This window comes from Elephas maximus, chromosome 17 (assembly GCF_024166365.1).
Source record: "Elephas maximus indicus isolate mEleMax1 chromosome 17, mEleMax1 primary haplotype, whole genome shotgun sequence".
In the NCBI taxonomy this organism is placed as follows: domain Eukaryota; kingdom Metazoa; phylum Chordata; class Mammalia; order Proboscidea; family Elephantidae; genus Elephas; species Elephas maximus.
Genome location: NC_064835.1, coordinates 41,035,886 through 41,054,982, shown reverse-complemented (window position 1 = coordinate 41,054,982; position 19,097 = coordinate 41,035,886). Strand labels below are relative to the sequence as shown.

Here is a 19,097-nt window from a genome sequence, read left to right as displayed (position 1 = left end):
GTCCCAGGGGACTGCTCCTATCCAGTCCCTGGAGTTGTGGTGTGCCCACATTTCCCATCACTGTGCCACGTGCTAAGGTGTTTCCAATCACTACTCGGCCCTTGATCAGATTCCAATGTCAGCTTAAGGGCACAGCTTATGTCTCTGCTATCTCCCCCAGTGCACAGCACAGGGACAGACCTTTGAAGAAGATTAGCAAATGCTTACGGATCTAACAAGTAGCTCTGGTGGTACAATGGTTAAGCACTCAGCTTCTAACTGAAAGGATGGCAGTTCAAACCCATCCAGTGGCTCCACAGGAGAAAGACCTGACAATCTGCTCCCATAGAGCCTAGAAAACCCTATGGGGCAGTTCTACTCTGTCACATGGGGTCACTAGGAGTGGGAATTGACTCAGTGGCACACAACAACTACAAGGATCCAACCAATAAATTAGGTACCTTATATAGTCCATTGTTCCATGTACCCTTGGCTTTTTTTCAGAACAATTGTGTGCACATTCCTTGAAGGCTGGGAGCATCCCCAGAACCCAGCGTGATGCATAGCGTGGAGCTGATGTGCTGTGAACACCTGCTGTGTAATGGCTGTGATGCGAGCAGGGTTCTGCAGGGTAGCAGGCGGTGTAGGCAAGAGCACTGCTGAGGCTGGGAGTGGTACTGCAGGGGGACTACTGGTGTGCCTCTGAAGTGGCACCTCTTCCTCCACACACTGCTGCAGTAGGTCAGACACTTAGGGACTGAATAGTTAAGTCTCAGACTCAAATTGATCAACTGGGGATGCTATTAAAGAATCTATTTTCTGTGTGATCAACTAGTGCATCCACCTTTAAACTCATGAGCATTTGCTCATGAGATGGAAGCTGGGCTGGTGGGGCTGTGCTGCTCAGTGGTTATCCAGCAGCTCTGTAGTCAGAGAGCCAAAGCCTACATCCAGTGTAGCCCCTCAGTGCCACATAGCATGACCACAGAGAAGCTACTGAACCTGAGTCCTACAAAGATAAAAAGTGCCCCTCAGGAACAGGAAACGTGTGTGGGGTTTGCCAGCCCACTCCAGAGATGTTGCCTTACATTGTTGTTATTGGCTTGCATCTGAACTCTGGCCAGTTGGCATCCATCTGAAGAAAGGATTTCTGGGGCCACGTCTGGGCTCTGTGAGCACGAGTGCTGAGACTAATCGGTAATGTCTGTTTTGGACAAGGCATGGGGAGTGGTGATAGTGGAGCAACAAAACTGGCAGCCATAAATGACAGGAAAAATACTTTGGCCTTGTGATGGCAAATGGACTCTCAGCTCTAAGGAATCTCTCTTTAGAGCGGGCCTCTACAGTCCTTTCCTAACACAAGCTAGTTTTGGTTTTCTTGGAGCTTGTGATCACAGCCCAAGGTGGATAAAATAAGTGGCAGTTGCCAAAATTATGGCTTCCCAGGTGACAGGTGGAGTGGTAGCCTTAAGCAGCCTCACTGCCCCTAGAGTCCAGGCAAGCTGGGAGAGGGCTGGGCAGAGCAATAGCCCTGCAGGACAGAGTGCTGGCTGGTGAGCCCTGTTTAATTTGATCACACCCCTGGATGTTATGTGCCATCAACTTGCTTTAAGATTCCGCGTATCTAGGAAAGGAGAGGGGAAGGATTCTGGCCAGAGTGTTGGAGTAAGGGCTGGACTGAAATGCCAGCTGATGGGGCCCACTGCCCAGCCTCTTCCTGTTCTTTCTCAAACGAAATGGACTGAGGTATCACCTGAGCTCTAAGTAGTTCAATCTCAAAATCAGGAAGCCCAGAGGACTCTGCAAGGATAAGGACTGCTCCTGGAACTTTTAGGGGTTTTTGGCTTTCCATCCCTGGGTGGTACATGAGGTACGGCAGCAGCTGCCAGACCAGGGGAGCAGCAGCGGAATTTGCTACCAAGCAGCCCCTGTGCGGTTGGAAGGAGAAAGACCTACTTCTGGGGTGGGTTTACAGAAAGGCTTTTGTATCCAGGATCCCTTTTATGCCCACGCTCCCCCTACCTCAAATTCCGCCAGCTAAGTCCCAGGAGAGATGGTGGTGCCCCACATTCCATGTATGCCCCCTGGGCCAACATTTGAATCACATCCCCGAGAGCATCTAAGTTAAGGGCTCCTCCTCCTCAATCCACTCCCTCCCCCTACACACAGCTGACAAAGGCCAAACTCAGGACAGATACTTTATACTCAGTACTGTTTCACTTTCAGCAAATGTAAGAATTCCTAATTGATAGAGTAGCAACAACACTTAATGAGAAATAAATGATAACCTTCAAATCTAAATCTCTCAGCCTGATTATTCCTCTACATTACCCCAAAATGAGTAATGGGAAATGTATAACTTCATGGAGTGAATGCCCTTAGGCCTCTTGGGAAAAGTAAAAGAAAGAAAGGCCATTCGTGGGATGAAAGAAGTGCATCGGCCCTGCAGCAGGAAACCCTAAGTCTATGCCAGAGAAAAACGGAGCTGGGGCTTTACAGAAAGGAAGGTAAGTGGTCAGGCAGCCTGTGCCCAGAGGGGGCCACAGCTGCTGTGGATCAGGATGGGAGAAACAGAGGTGCCTGTGAAAATCCACTGAGATGACTGCAGTGTGAACAAAGGCAGGTATAAAAGATGGTGTTGGAGGGGTCGGATTTTCCACAGGGACCACAATGGTGACGGGGGGGTGCCAGATAAAATATAGGATGTCCCATCAAATCTGAATTTCAGATTAAGAGCAAATATGTGAGACCTAGAGGGATAAGTGTAACTTGGTATCATTACTCAACTGCAGTCAAAGGTGAGGGAGTTCACTGCTATACTCCCCACAGGTTGGCCCCCAGGGTATACAGCAGGGTGAAGAGCAGATCTGGAGGAGCTAAGGAAGCACGTCAGGTCAAGTTGCCCTACTTCCCAGCCCTGCCTTGGAGGAACATGAAGGGGTTCTGATAACTGAGCAAAAACCACATGGGGATTGTCTTCAGAGCAACTGTCCCACTCTTCTAACCTCCATACATTCTTTTTGGCACAAAAATGAGCAGAGCCCCACTTGTTCCTCTCCCCTTGGCCTTGAGCACACATTTCGGTAGTGGAGGCTGAAAGGGTTTCAGGCAGCCCCTCGTCAACCACTTCAGCTCATTCCCACTTTTTGACATGGGCATTTAACTTTTTCTTGACAGAGTGCTTTGCAAACAAAGCTTCTCAAGCATATTACACACCCCATGTCCCTTCTGTACGTGTGCTGGGGGGACAGTATTACTGCAATCAGAAAAGACAGTTCCAGAATCTGATTGCAATTCTTCACCATGCACTCTAACTGCTCTAACCGTGGAAGCTCTCGTATGAGCAGCCCCATTTGCCGATGCTGCATGCTAGGACAGGCTCTCAAACCCAGCAGAACATCAGAATCTCCAGGAGAGGTTTTAAAGCTCTTGATATCTGGGTCCTACTCAGAGTTTGAATGTATTGGCCTAGGGTGCAGCATGGGCACTGGCAGTTTTAAAAATCTCAAATGAATCCAATATGCAGCCAGGGTCAGAATCACTGTTCTAGGGAACGGGTCTGGAGGTCCAGTTAACCTGGAAGGCTCTTGAGGGTCCTGGCTGATTTTAAAGGCTGAAATCCCCACCCAGAGGGCCCAGGCATGACTGCAGGTACGTCGGGAGATGGGGAGGCCACAGGAGGAACATGGTGAGAGCAAGTGCTCTGGAGTCAGAGGAACAAAGTTTAGCCCTAGCTTAGGCAAGCAGAGGTCAGATGACTTTGTCCAACCTAGACTCAGTCTCCTCATCCCTAAAATGAAACAGATAACAACTACTTCTCTCAGAGATAAGAACAGAATACTGCACCTAAAGCACTTAGCATAGTGCCTGGCATGCACAGAAATGCCATAAACGGTAGTTATTTTTATACATGAGTCATCTAATCCGTCTTATTTTAACAGTACAACTAGTCATTCCTGAACTATCAATGCCAAACATGTGGAACCAATTATACTGAGATAGACCATTTCAACCCCTTGCAGTGAAATATGAACATATACTGTTTACTTAATTGAACGTTTTCCTTTTCTTTCCCTTTGGCAGTGGACAAGTGTCACAAATAAGCTGAGGCAACACTTTCTGGCCAGGGGTGTTGTCTTAGTCTGAATTCTCTAGAGAAGCAAAACCAGTAAAGCGTATAAATATATAGATAGATTCATATCAAGGAAACAGCTCACGCAATTGTAGAGGCTGGAATGTCCCAAGTCCACAGATCAGGATAGAGGTTTCTTCCGCAGGGGCTGGTGAACCCAAGACTGGCAGGTCAGAAAACAGAGCTCTTGCTCACAGGCTGTGAAGGTTGACAAACCCCAAGATCGGTAGGCAAGACTGCAAGGCTTCTCCTGATTCACGTAGCTGCAGGGGCTGGTGAACCCAAGATCAGCAGGTCGGAGAGCATGATTGTGATGGTTAAGATTCTGTGTCAGCTTGACTGGGCCATGATTCTCAGTGTTTTGGCAGTTAAATAATATTGCGATCACTTTCCTGTTGAAATTTGATATGTGATCACCTCCATGACGGAATCTGTTGAGTAGTACGAGCAGACGTGGAGCCTGTGGTGGGTCACCACCCCCTCAGCCTTCATCTCTCTGCCTTCCACTGCCTACTTCCTTCCTGCTCACCTTGCAAAGGTTGTTGGCTTATTCTGGATCCAGCAGCTGTCTCTTGTCTGACCTCTGGTTCTTGCAACTTGAGCTACCAGCTTACCTGTCCATCTTGGGATTTGCCGATCTTCATGGTCTGTGAGCAAGAGTCCTGCTTCCAGACCTGCCTATAGTGAGTTCACCAGCCCCTGCAGCTAAGTGACTCAGGAGAAATCTTGCGGTCTTACCTGCCGACCTTGGGGATTCCTCAACCGTCATAAACTGTGAGCAGGATCCCTGCTTTCCAACCTGCTCATCTTGGGTTTACCAGCTTCTGCGGCTCCATGAATTGGGAAAGGACTCTATCCTGATCCAAGGACTTGGGACATTTCAACCCCTACAATTGTGTGAGCTGTTTCCTTAATATAAATCTCTCTCTATATATTTATATGCATTACTGGTTTTGCTTCTCTAGAGAGCCCAGCCTAAGACAAGGACTCTTGCTCACAGGCTGTGAAGATTGACGAATTCCAAGATCAGCAGGTAAGCTGCTAGCTCAGGTTCCAAGAACTAGAGGTCACATGAACAAGAGGCAGCTACAGGATCCAAAAACCCTGGCAGGGAAAGCAGGAAGGAAGTATGTGGCAGAGGGTGGAGAGATGAAGGCTGAGGGGACCATGAGCTGTCCCAGGCCCTGGCCCAGCTGGTACTATTCAGCAGATTTCATCATGGGGGTGATCACATATCAAATTTCAACAGGGAAGTAATCACATTATATAACTGCCAAAACACTGAGAATCATGGCCCAGCCAAGTTGACACACCATCTTAACTATCACAGCTGTGAAGAAGTTTTTTCCCCTATGTGTCTGGAGTTGGTCCTCCCCAAATACCAGATGTGGTTTTCACAAGACCCAGTAGAGACTTTCAGCTCCCAAATTTAACTTCTTTCTCACACTACCCCCAAAACATATTCTCCAGCCCACCAATACCTAAAATTCATTACTAAAAAGTCATTCTCTTAAAGAAAGAGATTATTTCATTTTAAAATGTGACTATCTCTAGGAGATGAAACCTCTTAGCAAGAAGAGTTTGTCAAAGTCTTTCCAAAGTGACTAAGGGGAAAGATTTCCCTTGAAAAACAGAATAAATATAGTTTACCCTATTCTTCCCACTAAGTACAACTAAAAACACCGGACATTATATGTAAAAGAAACATAAAAAAAGAAACTTCCAAAAGGTAGAAAGAAGTCAGGCCAGCTAGGAACCTCAGGACCCAAGAAACAATACAGTGGTGAATTCCCTGGATTTTCTTTTTGCCCCATATATCCCAGACTTGGAGCTGAAAAAGCTAGCAACCTAGAAATGCTAACAGGTGCTAACAACAACAACAAAAAACTTCATCAAAAACCTGTTCTTTCTAGGCTATGGGGACCATGGTCTCAGGGGAAATCTGGCTCAACTGGTATAACATAGTTTATAAAGAAAATGTCCTACAGTCTACTTTGGTAAGTAGTATCTGGGGTCTTAAAAGCTTGTGAGCAGCCATGTAACATACTCCACTGATCTCACTCCATCTGGAGCAAGGGAGAATAAAGAAAACCAAAGACACAAGGGAAAGATTAGCCCAGATGACTAGTAGACCACTAGTACTACAGCCTCCACCCGACTGAGACCAGCACAACTAGATGGTGCCCAGCTACCACCACTGATTGCTCTGACAGGGATCACAGTAGAGGGTCAAGGACAGCTGGAGAAAAACGTAGAACAAAACTCTAACTCATAAAACAAACAAAAGACCAGACTTACTGGTCTGAGAGAGACCGTAGAAACCCTGAGGGTATGGCCCCCAGACACCCTTTTAGCTCAGTAATGAAATCGCTCCTGAGGTTCACCCTTCAGCCAAAGGTTAGACAGGCTCATAAAAATAAAACAAGGCTAAATGGGCACACCAGCCCAGGGACAAGGATGAGAAGCCAGGAGGGGACAGGAAAGCTGGTAATAGGGAACCCAAGGTCAAGAAGGGTAGAGTGTTTACATGTCGTGGGGTTGGCAACCGATATCACAAAACAATATATGTACTAATTGTTTAAGGAGAAGCTAGTTTGTTCCGTAAGCCTGCATCTAAAGTACAATAAAAAAAAAAAACAAAAAAAACCCTGTTCTCTCTAGGCAAAGGACTGGGAAAGTGGTACCCTAGCAAGACACAAAGCTTTTAGACAATAGCCACGCTACGTAGGCCAAACACAGAAAAACACATGGTTCCTTCCCTACCCATGTCAGGAAAGCTCAAGTGTGGTGTCTAGACTTCCACCCTTATCAGGTTGTAAATAGGTGTCATAATTGCTCCACCTGGGTGATGTCAGAGAAAGCCAATAGCTGAGACTTTCATCCACATTGGCTGCTTTCAGTAAAGATTATGACTTCCACCTTAACATAGCATTAATGAGGTATCACAGGGGGACTAATAAGGAGTAACGGCTTTCACCATCACTCATGAGGCCAGCCCTTTTCCCCCACACCTGGTGTCAGTGGAGGGCATGTGGGGAACAGTACCAAGGCATTCCTATCACACCCTGCCAGGGAGGTATCAGTGGAAACCTAGTGGGAGCTGGAACTTCCATTCTACCTCCCACGGGAAGTAAAAACGAACCCCTCTCAATCAGAGGTCAATGAGTATGCATTGTAACAAGAATGCATACACTCTTTCCTTGCCAAAAGAGTTCAGAGGAAACCAGGTAACAGAAGGTTTAAATAAGATACACAGTCTCAGAATATACAGACTATGTTACATAACATAGAGACACAGAAACCCCAAATATCCAGGTTTCAGTAGAAAATTGCAATCTAAAACTGAATGAAATCCCTATACTGAGATGACAGAGAATTACTTAAAAAATATTTTAAAGAAGCCATTGTAAAAATGCTTGATGAACAATTACAAACATGCTTGAAACACATGAAAGAATAGTAAGTCTCAGCACAGAGATACAAAATCTCAGTAAAGAAAGATAAGATTTAAAGAAGAAACAAATAGAAATTTTAGAACTAAAAAAAAATACAATAAATCAAACAAAAAACTGAATGGATGGGCTAAGCAGAAGAGTGGAAGGGAAAGAAGAAACAATCAGTGAACTAGAATTCAGAACAAAAGAGACTGGAAAGAAAAAAAAATGAACAGAGCCTCAGGAAACTGTAAGATTATTACCTTATGTTTTACACAAATAACACATGTTATACTTTTGTTTGGCAACTATGCCCTTCCCCCATGAGGTATTTTTGTAAGCACGCTATGCCAATTTTTTTACATGCATTATTTGTGAAAAAACATGGTACGAAAGATCTAATGTTCATAGAAGTTCTGGAAGAGGAGGAGAAAGAGGGTGGGGCTCAAAGAGTACTTGAAGAAATAATGACTGAAAACCTCACAAATCTGGCAAAAGACATTTGTTGTTAGGTGCCGTCAAGTTGGATTTCAATTCATAGCAATTCCACGTGACACAGAACTGCCCCACAGGTTTTTCTAGGTTGTAATCTTTACAGGAGCAGATCTCTATATATTTCTCCTGAAGAGCCACTGGGTGGGTCCAAACTGCCAACCTTTGGTTAGCAGCTGAGTGCTCAACTGTTGCATCACCAGGCTCCTTGCAAAAGACATATAGCTACATATTCAAGAAACTAAGTAAACTCAAAACAGGATAAACTAAAAAAATCTACCCTAAGACATATAATAGTCAAGTGTCTGAAAACTTTAAAAAAAAAAAAAAAATTTTTTTTTTTTTTTAAAGCATTGAGAGAGGAGCAACCACTTACCTATAAAGGTAACTTGAATGACAGCAGATTGCTCATCAGACACCAGAAGGCCAGAAGGAAGCGGCACAATGTTTCTCAAGTGCTGAAAAAAGAGAACTGTCAACTTGTCAACTCAAATTCCTTCAGGAATGAAAGGGAAATCAAAACATTCTCAGATGAAAGAAAACTAAGAGAATTTGCCAACAACAGACCTACCCTAAAAGAATAGCTAAAGAAAAGACCCGAAAGTGAAAGAAAATGAAAAAAGGAATCTTGAAATATCAGGCAGAAAGAAAAAACATGGGTAAACGCAACACACTCTCCTTTGATGGGTGGAACAAAAGTTACTACACTGTCTGATGTGGTTCTATACATGAAGAGAAAATATTTAAGGTAATTACAAACAGGGGAGGGGAAAGAAGGTAGGAATTCTACCCAGGGGCATAGGAAGGCTAACAAGCACCCAGGGGCAATCTCTAAGTTGTGCCCCCCCCCCATTTCAAGATGAATAGATGTTGATAGTGGCGATGTGCCAGCAGAAATGTCTAACCCCCTCTTGTCCAGCTGCCTCAGTCAGGTGCCTTTCATATTTATGGCACCTCAAAATGTCAATCCATGACTCATCTGGAGCCTCCTTGGACTTGCTTATGCCTGAGAGCAAGTCCCCCACTCCTGACCTTCCCCTCACTACACCCCCAATTCTACAATTCACTTAAACTGGTAAAATGTCAACACATAATATATCAATAATTACATTAAATGTAAATGCTCTGAATATATCTATTAAAAGACAGAGATTGGCAGAGTAGATTAAAAAACATGACCCAGCTATCTGTTGTTGACAAGAAATTTACTTCAAGTACAATGATAAAGGTAGGTTAAAAGTAACGAATGAAAAATGGTGTATCATGCAACCATTAATTAAAAAAAAAAAGCAAGATGGCTACATTAATATCAGATAAGAGTAGACCTCAAAGCAAAGAAAATTACCAGAGACAGAGAGGTACGTTGTCATGATTGAATTGTGTTCCCTGAAAATATGTGTATCAATTTGGCCGGGCCATGATTCTCAGTGTTGTGTGATTGTCTGCCATTTTGTCATCTGATGTGATTTTCCTATGTGTTATAAATCCTATGTCTATGATGTTGATAAGATGGGATTAGCAGCAGTTATATTAATTAGGCAGGACTCAATCTACAAGATTGGATTACGTCTTAAGCCAATCTCTTTTGAGATATGAAAGAGAGAAGTGAACAGAGGGACACAGGGGTCTCGCCACCACCAAGCAAGGAAAGCCAGGAGAATAGCGCATCCTTTGGACCTAGGGTCCCTGCACTGAAAAGCTTGTAGACCAGAGGACGATTGATAAGGAACTGATGCCCTGAAATTTGGACTTCTAGCCTACTAGAATGTGAGAGAATGAACTTCTGTTTGTTGATGCCATCCACTTGTGGTATTCTGGTATAGCAGCACTAGATAACTAAGACATACATTATATAATAATAGAGTCAATCCATCAAGAAGATATAGCAATCCTAAACAAATATGTGCCAAAGCAAAGAGCTGCAAAATATGTGAAGCAAAACTGATAGAACAGAATGGAGAAATAAACAAAGCAACAATTATAACTGGAGATCTCAGCATCCCTCAACAACTGATACAACTAGACAGAAAATAAGCAAAGATATAGAAGCACTAAACAATACCACCAACCAAGAAAACTTAACCAACATCTATAGAACACTATCCAGCAACAGCAGGATAAAACCCAGTGCCGTCGAAGTCGATCCCGACTCACAGCAACCCTATAGCAGGACACACATTCTAAACGACCATGAGACATATACCAAGATAAACATATCCTGGGCCATAAAGTGAACCTCTATAAATTTAAAAGAACTGAAGCCATACAGTGTATGTTCTCTGATCACAATGGAAAAAAACTAGAAATTAATAACAGAAAGATAACAGGAAATACTCCAAGAACACAAACTAAACAACATACTTCTAAATAATCCATAGATCAAAGAAAAAGTCTCAAAGGAAATAAATATCCAACTGAATTAAAATGAAAATACAATATATCAAAACTTGTGGGAGACAGCTAAAGGAGAGCTGAAGAGAAAATTTATTGTACTAAATGCATATATTAGAAAAGAAGGAAATTCCCAAATCAGTAATCTAAGCTCCCATCTCTATAATCTAGAAAGAGCAAGCTAAACCCAAAACAAGTAGAAGGAAGAAGATAATAAATAGATCAGATTGAAAGAAGGAAAGCAATAGAGACAAATCAATAAAACAAAGAACTTGTTCTTTGAAAGGATAAATAAAATTGATAAACCTCTAGCAAGACTGGAAAATAAAAAAGAGAAAGCAAAAGTTACTGATATCAAGAATGAAAGGGGCTATCACTACACACTCTGCAGACACCGAAAGAATAATAAGTGAATACTAAGAACAATTCTACAGACATAAATTTGAAAACATAGGAAAAAATCTTCAGGATCTCAGACTAGGTAGAGTTCTTAGACCTGACACCAAAAGTAAGATGCATAAAAAGAAAGTGTGATAAATTAGACTTCATTAAAATTTTGTTCTGTAAAAGACCCCGTTAAGAGAATAAAATAAACAACAACATACTAGGAGAAATTATTTGAAAACCTCGTATCTGACAAAGGACTAGTACCTAGAATATATAAAGAACTCTCAAAATTCAACAATAACAAGTCAATTATAAAATGGACAAAGCAAGAAGAGGATAAACAGATGACACATAAGCTCGTAAGAAATTTTTCAACATCATTAGCCATTTGGGGAATGAAAATTAAGGCAATGTGGTATCACTACACACCAGTCAGGACGGCTAAAATAAAAAATAGTGACAACACCAAATGCTGGCAAGAATGTGTAATGACAACAGTCCCTAAAAGTGAAAGAGGACCACAATGAGTGTAGCACTTAACCACTATGCCACCAGGGTTTCCATATATATATATATATATATATATATATATATATATACGCTTCACTGGTTTTACTTCTCTAGAGAACCCAGGCTAAGACAGCACCTAACAACAACAACAACAATGTGGGACAGAGGTTTTCTCTTGGGGCGGGGGGAAGGGATGTGACTGGTGAGAGTGCAGGGGGACTTCAACTATATTGGCAATGTCTGATTTCTCATCCTGAGTGGTAAGTACATAGGGGAATTTATTACCCCTTATGTCTTTTTTGTGTATCCTAAATATTTTTCAATAAGATTTTAGCATAATGAAAAAAGAGTAGATGAGGAAGAAAAAAATGTAATGGTAAAAAAAGAAAGTTAGGCCTTTAGATTTACTCATTGGCCCACCTGATTAGAATGAAGGAAGCCCCTTCAGGTGGCTCACCGAAAGAACTTTACTTCCACCTGCAGGTCCTAAAGTCATTAAAAGCAGTTAGCTTAGGGAATAATCCAGCCCCACAGTTCTCACTCTGGTCAAGACTTGTCACATTTTGGGACAAACCAGGGGTTCAGACTGGTTCGTTCTGGTTTGAACTCCTGCTGAGAATTTGCTTTTCCATCCCAGATATACTGAATCAGAACCCATGGTTTAACAAGACCCCCAGGTGATTCTTATGTACAATACATTTTGAGGACCACTGCCCTACTAGTGGTTCTCAGAACTGATGGCTAACCAGCAGCATTAGCATTACCTAGAAACTTGTTAGAAATGCAAATTCTCAGCAGGGGTTCAAACCAGAATGAACTGGTTCAAAGCCCTGGGATAAACAAAACCATTTCATTGCTACCCTTGTTGGCCAGGTTCTAATACATATCCCTCCTCTGAGGAGAAGGGGGAAGCCACCCAACCCCTCCCCAAGAATCAGGCACCCTGGATCAGTGGAGCTGAATAAAGAATGTGACGTGTGCAGAACAGCCTGGACACACACAGGGCAGAGTGTACTCCCAAAGACTGAGTTCAGAGGTCCTGGGTGGGGCCTGGTTCTAAGACACACCTCCGTTGAGAATCCCCACCATGAACAGCTGACTTTCTACTTGTTCTCCTAGCCAAAATGCTTAGGAGCTTTACAGCCTACAATTTGTATCACAAAATATTTTTTTAAATGCCCAAATATAAAATTACATCATAATATTTAGTGAAAAGAATCCTTAAAATGACATCATTCCCCCTTCCCCAGACCCTGGAGATTCTACTTTGCACCCTCCCCTCACCCCAGAAGGACCAGTGGGACAGTCCCAACAGCACATACCCTACTCCGCTCACCCCAGAAGGACCAGTGGGACATGTCCCAATGGCATATGCCCACTCCCCTCACCCCAGAAAGACTGAGTCCATCCCCCTGCCTCCCAGGAACCTCAAGACCCCATGCACCTAGCAGATGTTGATAGTAAGACATCATATTTTGTTTTGGAAGGTCCAGTCTTCTCAGAAATTCACCTTCGTATTTCCAGACTATTCTACTGCCCCATATACAGCTCAAGGAGGGGGACCTCATGAGGCCCAGAGGAGACAGCCCAGGCAGTGGGGAATGGTAGCTGTGAACAGTAAAGAATCTACAGCGTGGCTCACTCTTTAAGAAACTTGTAGCTGGACCTCTGGCCCTATTTCTAGGTGTATGTCTAAGGATGCTTACCCTGAGAGGGACCAGACTCCTGGAAAGGCTATGTGTCTGAACCATACAGTGAGAAACTGGCTTATTTTGAGTCTCCCTTTCACATGGAATTTGTTTTCTACCCAAAAGGGGCCTCAGAATCACCCATTTGCCCTCCACTTTGACAAATTAGGATTTAAAACAAACCACAACCCAGGGGTATCACCAAGTTAATATCAAAACTGGGATGAGAATTTACACCTTTTGACTCCCCACATGGTTATTTTTTAACTAATGCTAAATCTAATGAGCTTCCTTTTTTCTTTGCTCCAAAACTGTCAAATAACATTTTCATCAATAAATCTTCAAATCACATGCCAGGATTGTAAAAAGGCTTCATTAAAACCTGGCTTCACTTCCTGTGTAGAGGCAGCCTGCCATGAACTGCAAGTGGAAAACAATGGAAATACGGGCCGCACTTCTGAGTCCACGATGTTTATACCTCGCTGTGTACTTAGTAAGCAGTGACCCAGAAAACAGCTTGCAGCAAGTCTGAGTCTACCTTCCAATATTCTCCTTTAAGACAGCCTGTTCTTGTGAAAATGATCGTTTTCAAAAGCTTAATGAGGCTAGTCTACTATGACTAGCTTTAAAAGAAGGCCCTAGGGTTTAAAATAATAATACAATCCCTTCTCCAAAATAAACAAGGCTTTCCTTTGTGTGTCTAATGAGAGGCAAGACCACAGCTAAGGCAACTTCTAAGATGTTTACTGTCCCTGAATGCTGAGGTAACTGGAGCCCCAAAGAAAAAAGCGATTACACAAGGGATCTGTCAGAAAGCATTCCAATTTAACTGTTAAAGGACAACCTGAGACCTAGGTCCTGAGGATGGGCCTCCCTCCTTGTGAGCTAGGGCGGCTGCACTAACCCTGTGATGATCAGATCCTGCTGGGGCTGTGGCTCGCTCTGCGGACACTATAGAGCACTTTTGAAGAGACTGAGTTCAATGAGAAACATGTGACCACAAAATTTGCTGCCACAAAATTCCATGCACTGAGATTATGCTACAAAATGTTTTTTCTCCAAGCATAAATCTCTCAAACATTCTTGGCTTCTGGTGTAAAATTTCTTATATATGATCTTGATCCAAACATAACACCTGTTCGCTTCTCTCTCTCTCTCCTCCCCAACCCCTCAAGACTCATGGAAAATCCATTTTACCATTAAGTGAAAGAAGCACTGACAGGGGAAGAAATGTGGAAGAAGGATGAAATAAAATGCTTTAGAATTGAGTGTGGGTTTCTCAACAAAATGTTTAAGACATAATTACCCTTTTTTCCTTTTCACCTTAAAACCCAATGACCTGAAGAGGTGACCTGCACATGGCAGCCCGCGGTCAGCCCAGTGGTCCCCATCTGCCTCTTGCCCAGCTCCCTGCCCAGAGCTTCACGAGAAGTCCATACCCAGCCAATCCTGCAGGACTGCTAAACTGCAAGGTCTCACAAAACTGGGGAAGACCTGGCCCTCACTGTGCTTAAGAATTTCCCAACCGGTTCAACAGCCACCTTTCAGATAAAGAAAACAGAGGTGGGAGAAAGCGCCAGGTGGGCAGGTACTCTCAGTATTATAGTTCTCCAAGAGGGCCCAGCAGTTCCTAATGGAATCATTCTTAATTCCTGCCAGGCTGCATTTCAGCATTTTGACTGGGGACAGGAGGGTAGCAACAAGGAAAAGGTAAGGAGGAAGAACAGGCTTACCTTCAGGTCAGGGGGTTAGAAATGCTCAAAGTTCAAGAGGCAGAGGAGTAGGGGCTCCTCCCTAGGATATCTGGGGGCAAGGGCTGGGACACACACACACGCACACGCACACACACACACGCACATCAACACAGAGGCATGTGCTTTAGGTTAAGATTAAACTAGAAGCAACCAGCCAGAGTCCAAGCACTCAGGGCCACAACTACCGGGGCTATGTGGCAACCTGCCCTGGGGAAACAGCTGTTAAAACTGTGTTTTTAACATGAAAACAAATGCTTTTTTCAAAAAGCATTTGAGGCCATTTATAATAAAGCACTTAAGCAACGCGATAACTTGAAGTTAGCAGCGGGGAAACAGTATCATAGTAAATGTTATGGCGTCAGTTTGGGAGAGAAACGTGAACATTAAAGAATTATAAAAGCACAATTGCCTAGCTTGTTCTAAGGATGGAGGTTAGCTGCCCAAACAGTCTCATCATGGGCGAAGTCCTTGTAATGCCTTCACTCCTGCCTGCTTTTATGTTTCTCCTCTATTCATTCTCTCCTTGCCCCTCCAGGGAACCACCCTTTGCCTCCATTTGGTGCTCACTGGCACCCCCATCAGAGACGAGCCAAAAAGGAAGGATTTGAAAGCACTGAAACCCCTTGCGCGGCAGTTTCGGGGTGTGTGTGTGGGTGTGTGTCGTGTGTGTGTGTGTGTGTCTGTGTGTCTGTCTGTCTGTGTGTCTGTCTGTCTAACAGGGGGAGGGAGGATTGCTCCAAGGGGAAGGCAATGTTTAAACCATTCCTACAGTGTAGTCTTCACACATTCATATCTCTTCCTCTCTCTCTCCCTCCTTCTCCCTCTCCCTCTCTCTCTCATCACCAAGCCACCTGGACCCCACAGTACACAATATGAAAATCTTAAAACTAGACTCTCATTTCCTTCTTTCTTCCTGCAGCCCTCTTACTTCTGCTCTAATTCTAACAGTGAATATTCCGTTTTTTAAGCTTTTCACAAGGCAAGAGCTAACACTGTCATCTCACTGGTAAACTTCAAGATAAAAACCAAATGATAAAAGAAGAAAAACTGTAAAAAATTTTTTACTCTCTGGCTGGGTGGATTTTTATGGACCTTTTATGACTATCTGACAAAGCCGACATTCAGCTACAAAGGTTTTTTGTTGCAGCTTTTAAAAATTTACTAAAATAAAAACACTCCACTTTTTTTCATATCTTATTTTATACCACAAAGTAACATTGCCATTACTTTCCACATGATTTTAACCACATTTATTGTCCTCAAGACTATTTATTGCCAGCCTTCACTAGCAGCAAAATACAACAGATTTGCAGTGGATTATGAAAAATGGGTCTGGCAGCAATGCTGAGGAATTTTTGAAGGTTGGGGGGCTGAACTGCTTTAGTTCTATGCTTGGTTTTGGCTCGTGATCTTTGTTCCAAATTGTTATGTTGGCCCAAATTGTAAATTGCTTATGTAATTATCGTGCAAAAGAGGGCACACTGTTCAAAATTTTTTTCATTTAAGCAACTGAGTTTTCAAAGGAAAAATCTCCTAAATTGCTTAACTGTAAATGGAACTTTCCAGGTGTTAAAAAAAATCTTTGACTATAAAAGATGAAACCTATAGCTACGCAGTCAACCATATTCATGGTCAAGAGACAAAAACCACACGCTGAATGAAAATAGAAACCTTTTAGCTAAGCCAAAATGTCTGGGATGTTCATTTAGCATTACTCTTTTTTTCCTGCTTTTTTTTTTCTTTTTGGTAAAGCCTGGTAAGTTTTCTTCCAGCTTCCCCAAGATGTACATCAGCAATCTAACTTACAAACGTGTCAATCACCTACCCTCCAAACAAGCCGGTGATGCAGAAGGAAACTTGCCCTACTTGCCTCCACTTAACCAGTCCAGGCTCTTATATTGAAACGCCTGTTGTACGACTTGAGGCAGAATCGGGATGAACCTAGACGCTGCCCAAGCACCTCAGGGTCTGTTCAGCCACTACAGGTGGTGAAAAGAATGCTTTCCCCTTTCCAGGTCCTCCAACCTAGCTGGACGTCCCTGCAACGGGACGCCAAAGTTGCCCATTAAGGATCGAGTAGGAGCAGCCAGGATGGCCGTTCCTCTCGCCGGACTCCCGGCCTTGGCTGGTCGCGGACAAGCGGACTGCGACCACAACCCTGGCAGCCTGCTAGTCAGCCGGGAGCCGGTCCCTCTGGAGACCCGGTATTTGGCTCCCAGAACTCTCGCCAGACCGGGGGTCCACCCACGCAACGATGTGTAGGAAAAGTTTCCGGCGCTCTCCAGAGCAGACATGAGACCTACGTTCCTCTCGGACGAAAACTTCGGGAGTTTAGCGCGCCTGGCCGGGCTCGATTTCTTCCTGCGCGGTAAAAGAGGTCTCTCGGTGCCCACTCTTAGCCAGTTCCACCAGGGCGCGCACCCGCAACGCAGCATGGGTGCCCTCGGGAGACTATATGGCTCTATGGATGGGCAGCGGTCAGTGGTTGGGCGGGTGCCCCTGCACCCTACTCCTCCGGCACCTCTGGGGAGAGGGAGCGATGTTTGCAAACTTGCCTAGCAGCCCAGGGCGCCCCTGTTGGCGCGCTCCCTCTTCAAGGTCCCGGCCGCGAACTCCTCGTCCCCGGCCCCCGGTCCCCAGCCCGGCAGCACTCACCTCCACCCCAGAGTGCGGAGAGAAAGAGCAGCAGCCGCAGCCAGGTTTGCCCCATTGCGGGGTCGTAGATCTGGAAATTTCCTCCCGACAGACAGAAGGACTAACGTCCAGAATCCGCCCCGTAGCCGGCCGAGCGCACCAGGGAAGTGTCCCAGTCCCCGTGTGGCCCGGACAGCTGCCGCCAGAGGGGCCAGGTCGAACCACAGGCTGGAAGCACCGATAGCCGAGAGCGGCGGGCCGGGGCCGAGCCCCGGCGGACTGAAGCAGGTCAGGGCGACAGAGCAGAGGAGTGAAAGGGAAGGAAGGGGAGGGGGCTGGAGAAAAGGGGCGGAGAGGGGGTGACCAGTGGCGGAGGCCCGGCGGACTGAGGCTGGAAAGTATGGGCGGGCCGGGGGCAGAACCCAGGCTGATCCGAGTAGGTTGGGAGGGAAAAGGAGGAAGGGAGGGGCCAGGAAGGGAAGACAGGGGAGAGGACAGGGGAGGAGAGGCGGAGAGGGGCGGGTGGGAGAGGGCGAGCCCGGCTAATCTGGAGGTGGGGGAGAAGGGGAGAGGGCTGAAAGAGAGGGGAGGGAGTTGGAGAGAAGTGAAGGGGAGGGGCAAGCCGGAAGCTTGGGGAGAGTGGGGCTTTCCTGCTGTGGGGCCCACGTCCAACAGGTATGGATGGGAGGGAGGCAGGAGAGAGGAAGGGGTTTTAAAGGAGCACAGGGCGCCAGAGGCAGCCCCTAGACCCATGAGGAGAATTCAGCGGCCACCAGAGGTGATTATGGAATGGGCAAGATAAGCACGGGGCTTACCTTGCTTAACAGATCATCTGTAGTGAATAATTTCTTGATGTGGTAAAATTATTCACTAAAGATTACTAAATAAATACAAGTAAGCCCATGTTTACCTTGCTTACTGTGTCATCCACCTCTGTCGGGGATTGTAAATTTGAAAAGAGGCTTTGATTCTGTAGGAAGGTGCTGTGGGGGTTGGGAGAGAGACAGATGCCAGCCATACCTAGAAGCAGGATCTTTGATTTGGTGAAAAAATGTGAAATTGTTCACCACAGATGATCTGTGCTTACCTTGCCTATTGGATAATCTGCCCCTAAGTGGTGCTCCAGGATTCCTGGCATAGCAGACAGGGAAAACCCAAGCAGGAATGCTTCCAGAGGCCAAAGCCATGTGGCCACACTCCCTGCTGAGCATAGCTCCCATTCTGCTTCTCAGCAAATGCACCTGGGTCCCTAGCTGGAGGTGTGAGCCTGGGTCCTGGAGCGGAGTTGCTCATGGTTTCTGGGAGAGGGGTTCCTTGGGAAGAACACTCTGCTGTGGCCCTTGACTAGTCAGAAGGAAGTGATGGTTATGGAGAGAGATGAACATCAGTGAGCAGGAGTGGCAAGAGGCAGCTTCTCAGCCTAAGTGTGGAGGAGAAAGTTAACCGTAGAAGAAATGTAAACCACTTCTGCTGATAATTACAATAACTTATGTACATAACTTCTTAAAGGAAACAATTTCTGTGGATCAGAGATTTAAATAGAGCATAGGGAAGATAGTTTGTCTTTGCTGGGACCTCAGACTCAAACGGCAGGGACTTGAATAGTCTAAAACAGGGGTCAGCAAACCCACATCCTGCTCCTCTTTGTCCTCTTGGCCCCTGCCCCTTTCAGCCTTGTTGCCAGTGTGGCCTGTAA

General features: G+C 44.9%; 1 protein-coding gene across 3 annotated transcripts in view; it reads right to left on the bottom strand.

The window, feature by feature from the left end:
• Nucleotides 1-17,826, bottom strand: part of MERTK (MER proto-oncogene, tyrosine kinase) — a 155,731-nt gene extending 137,905 nt beyond the window's left edge. For all 3 annotated transcript variants that reach the window (XR_007513550.1, XR_007513551.1, XM_049856216.1), the window contains exon 1: nucleotides 17,423-17,826. Coding sequence is in view for 1 of the 3 variants with exons in the window: in XM_049856216.1 (XP_049712173.1) it covers nucleotides 17,423-17,477 (55 nt within the window). In the remaining 2 variants the exon portion in view is untranslated. The remainder of the gene's footprint in view (nucleotides 1-17,422) is intronic.
• Nucleotides 17,827-19,097: the final 1,271 nt, after the last annotated feature.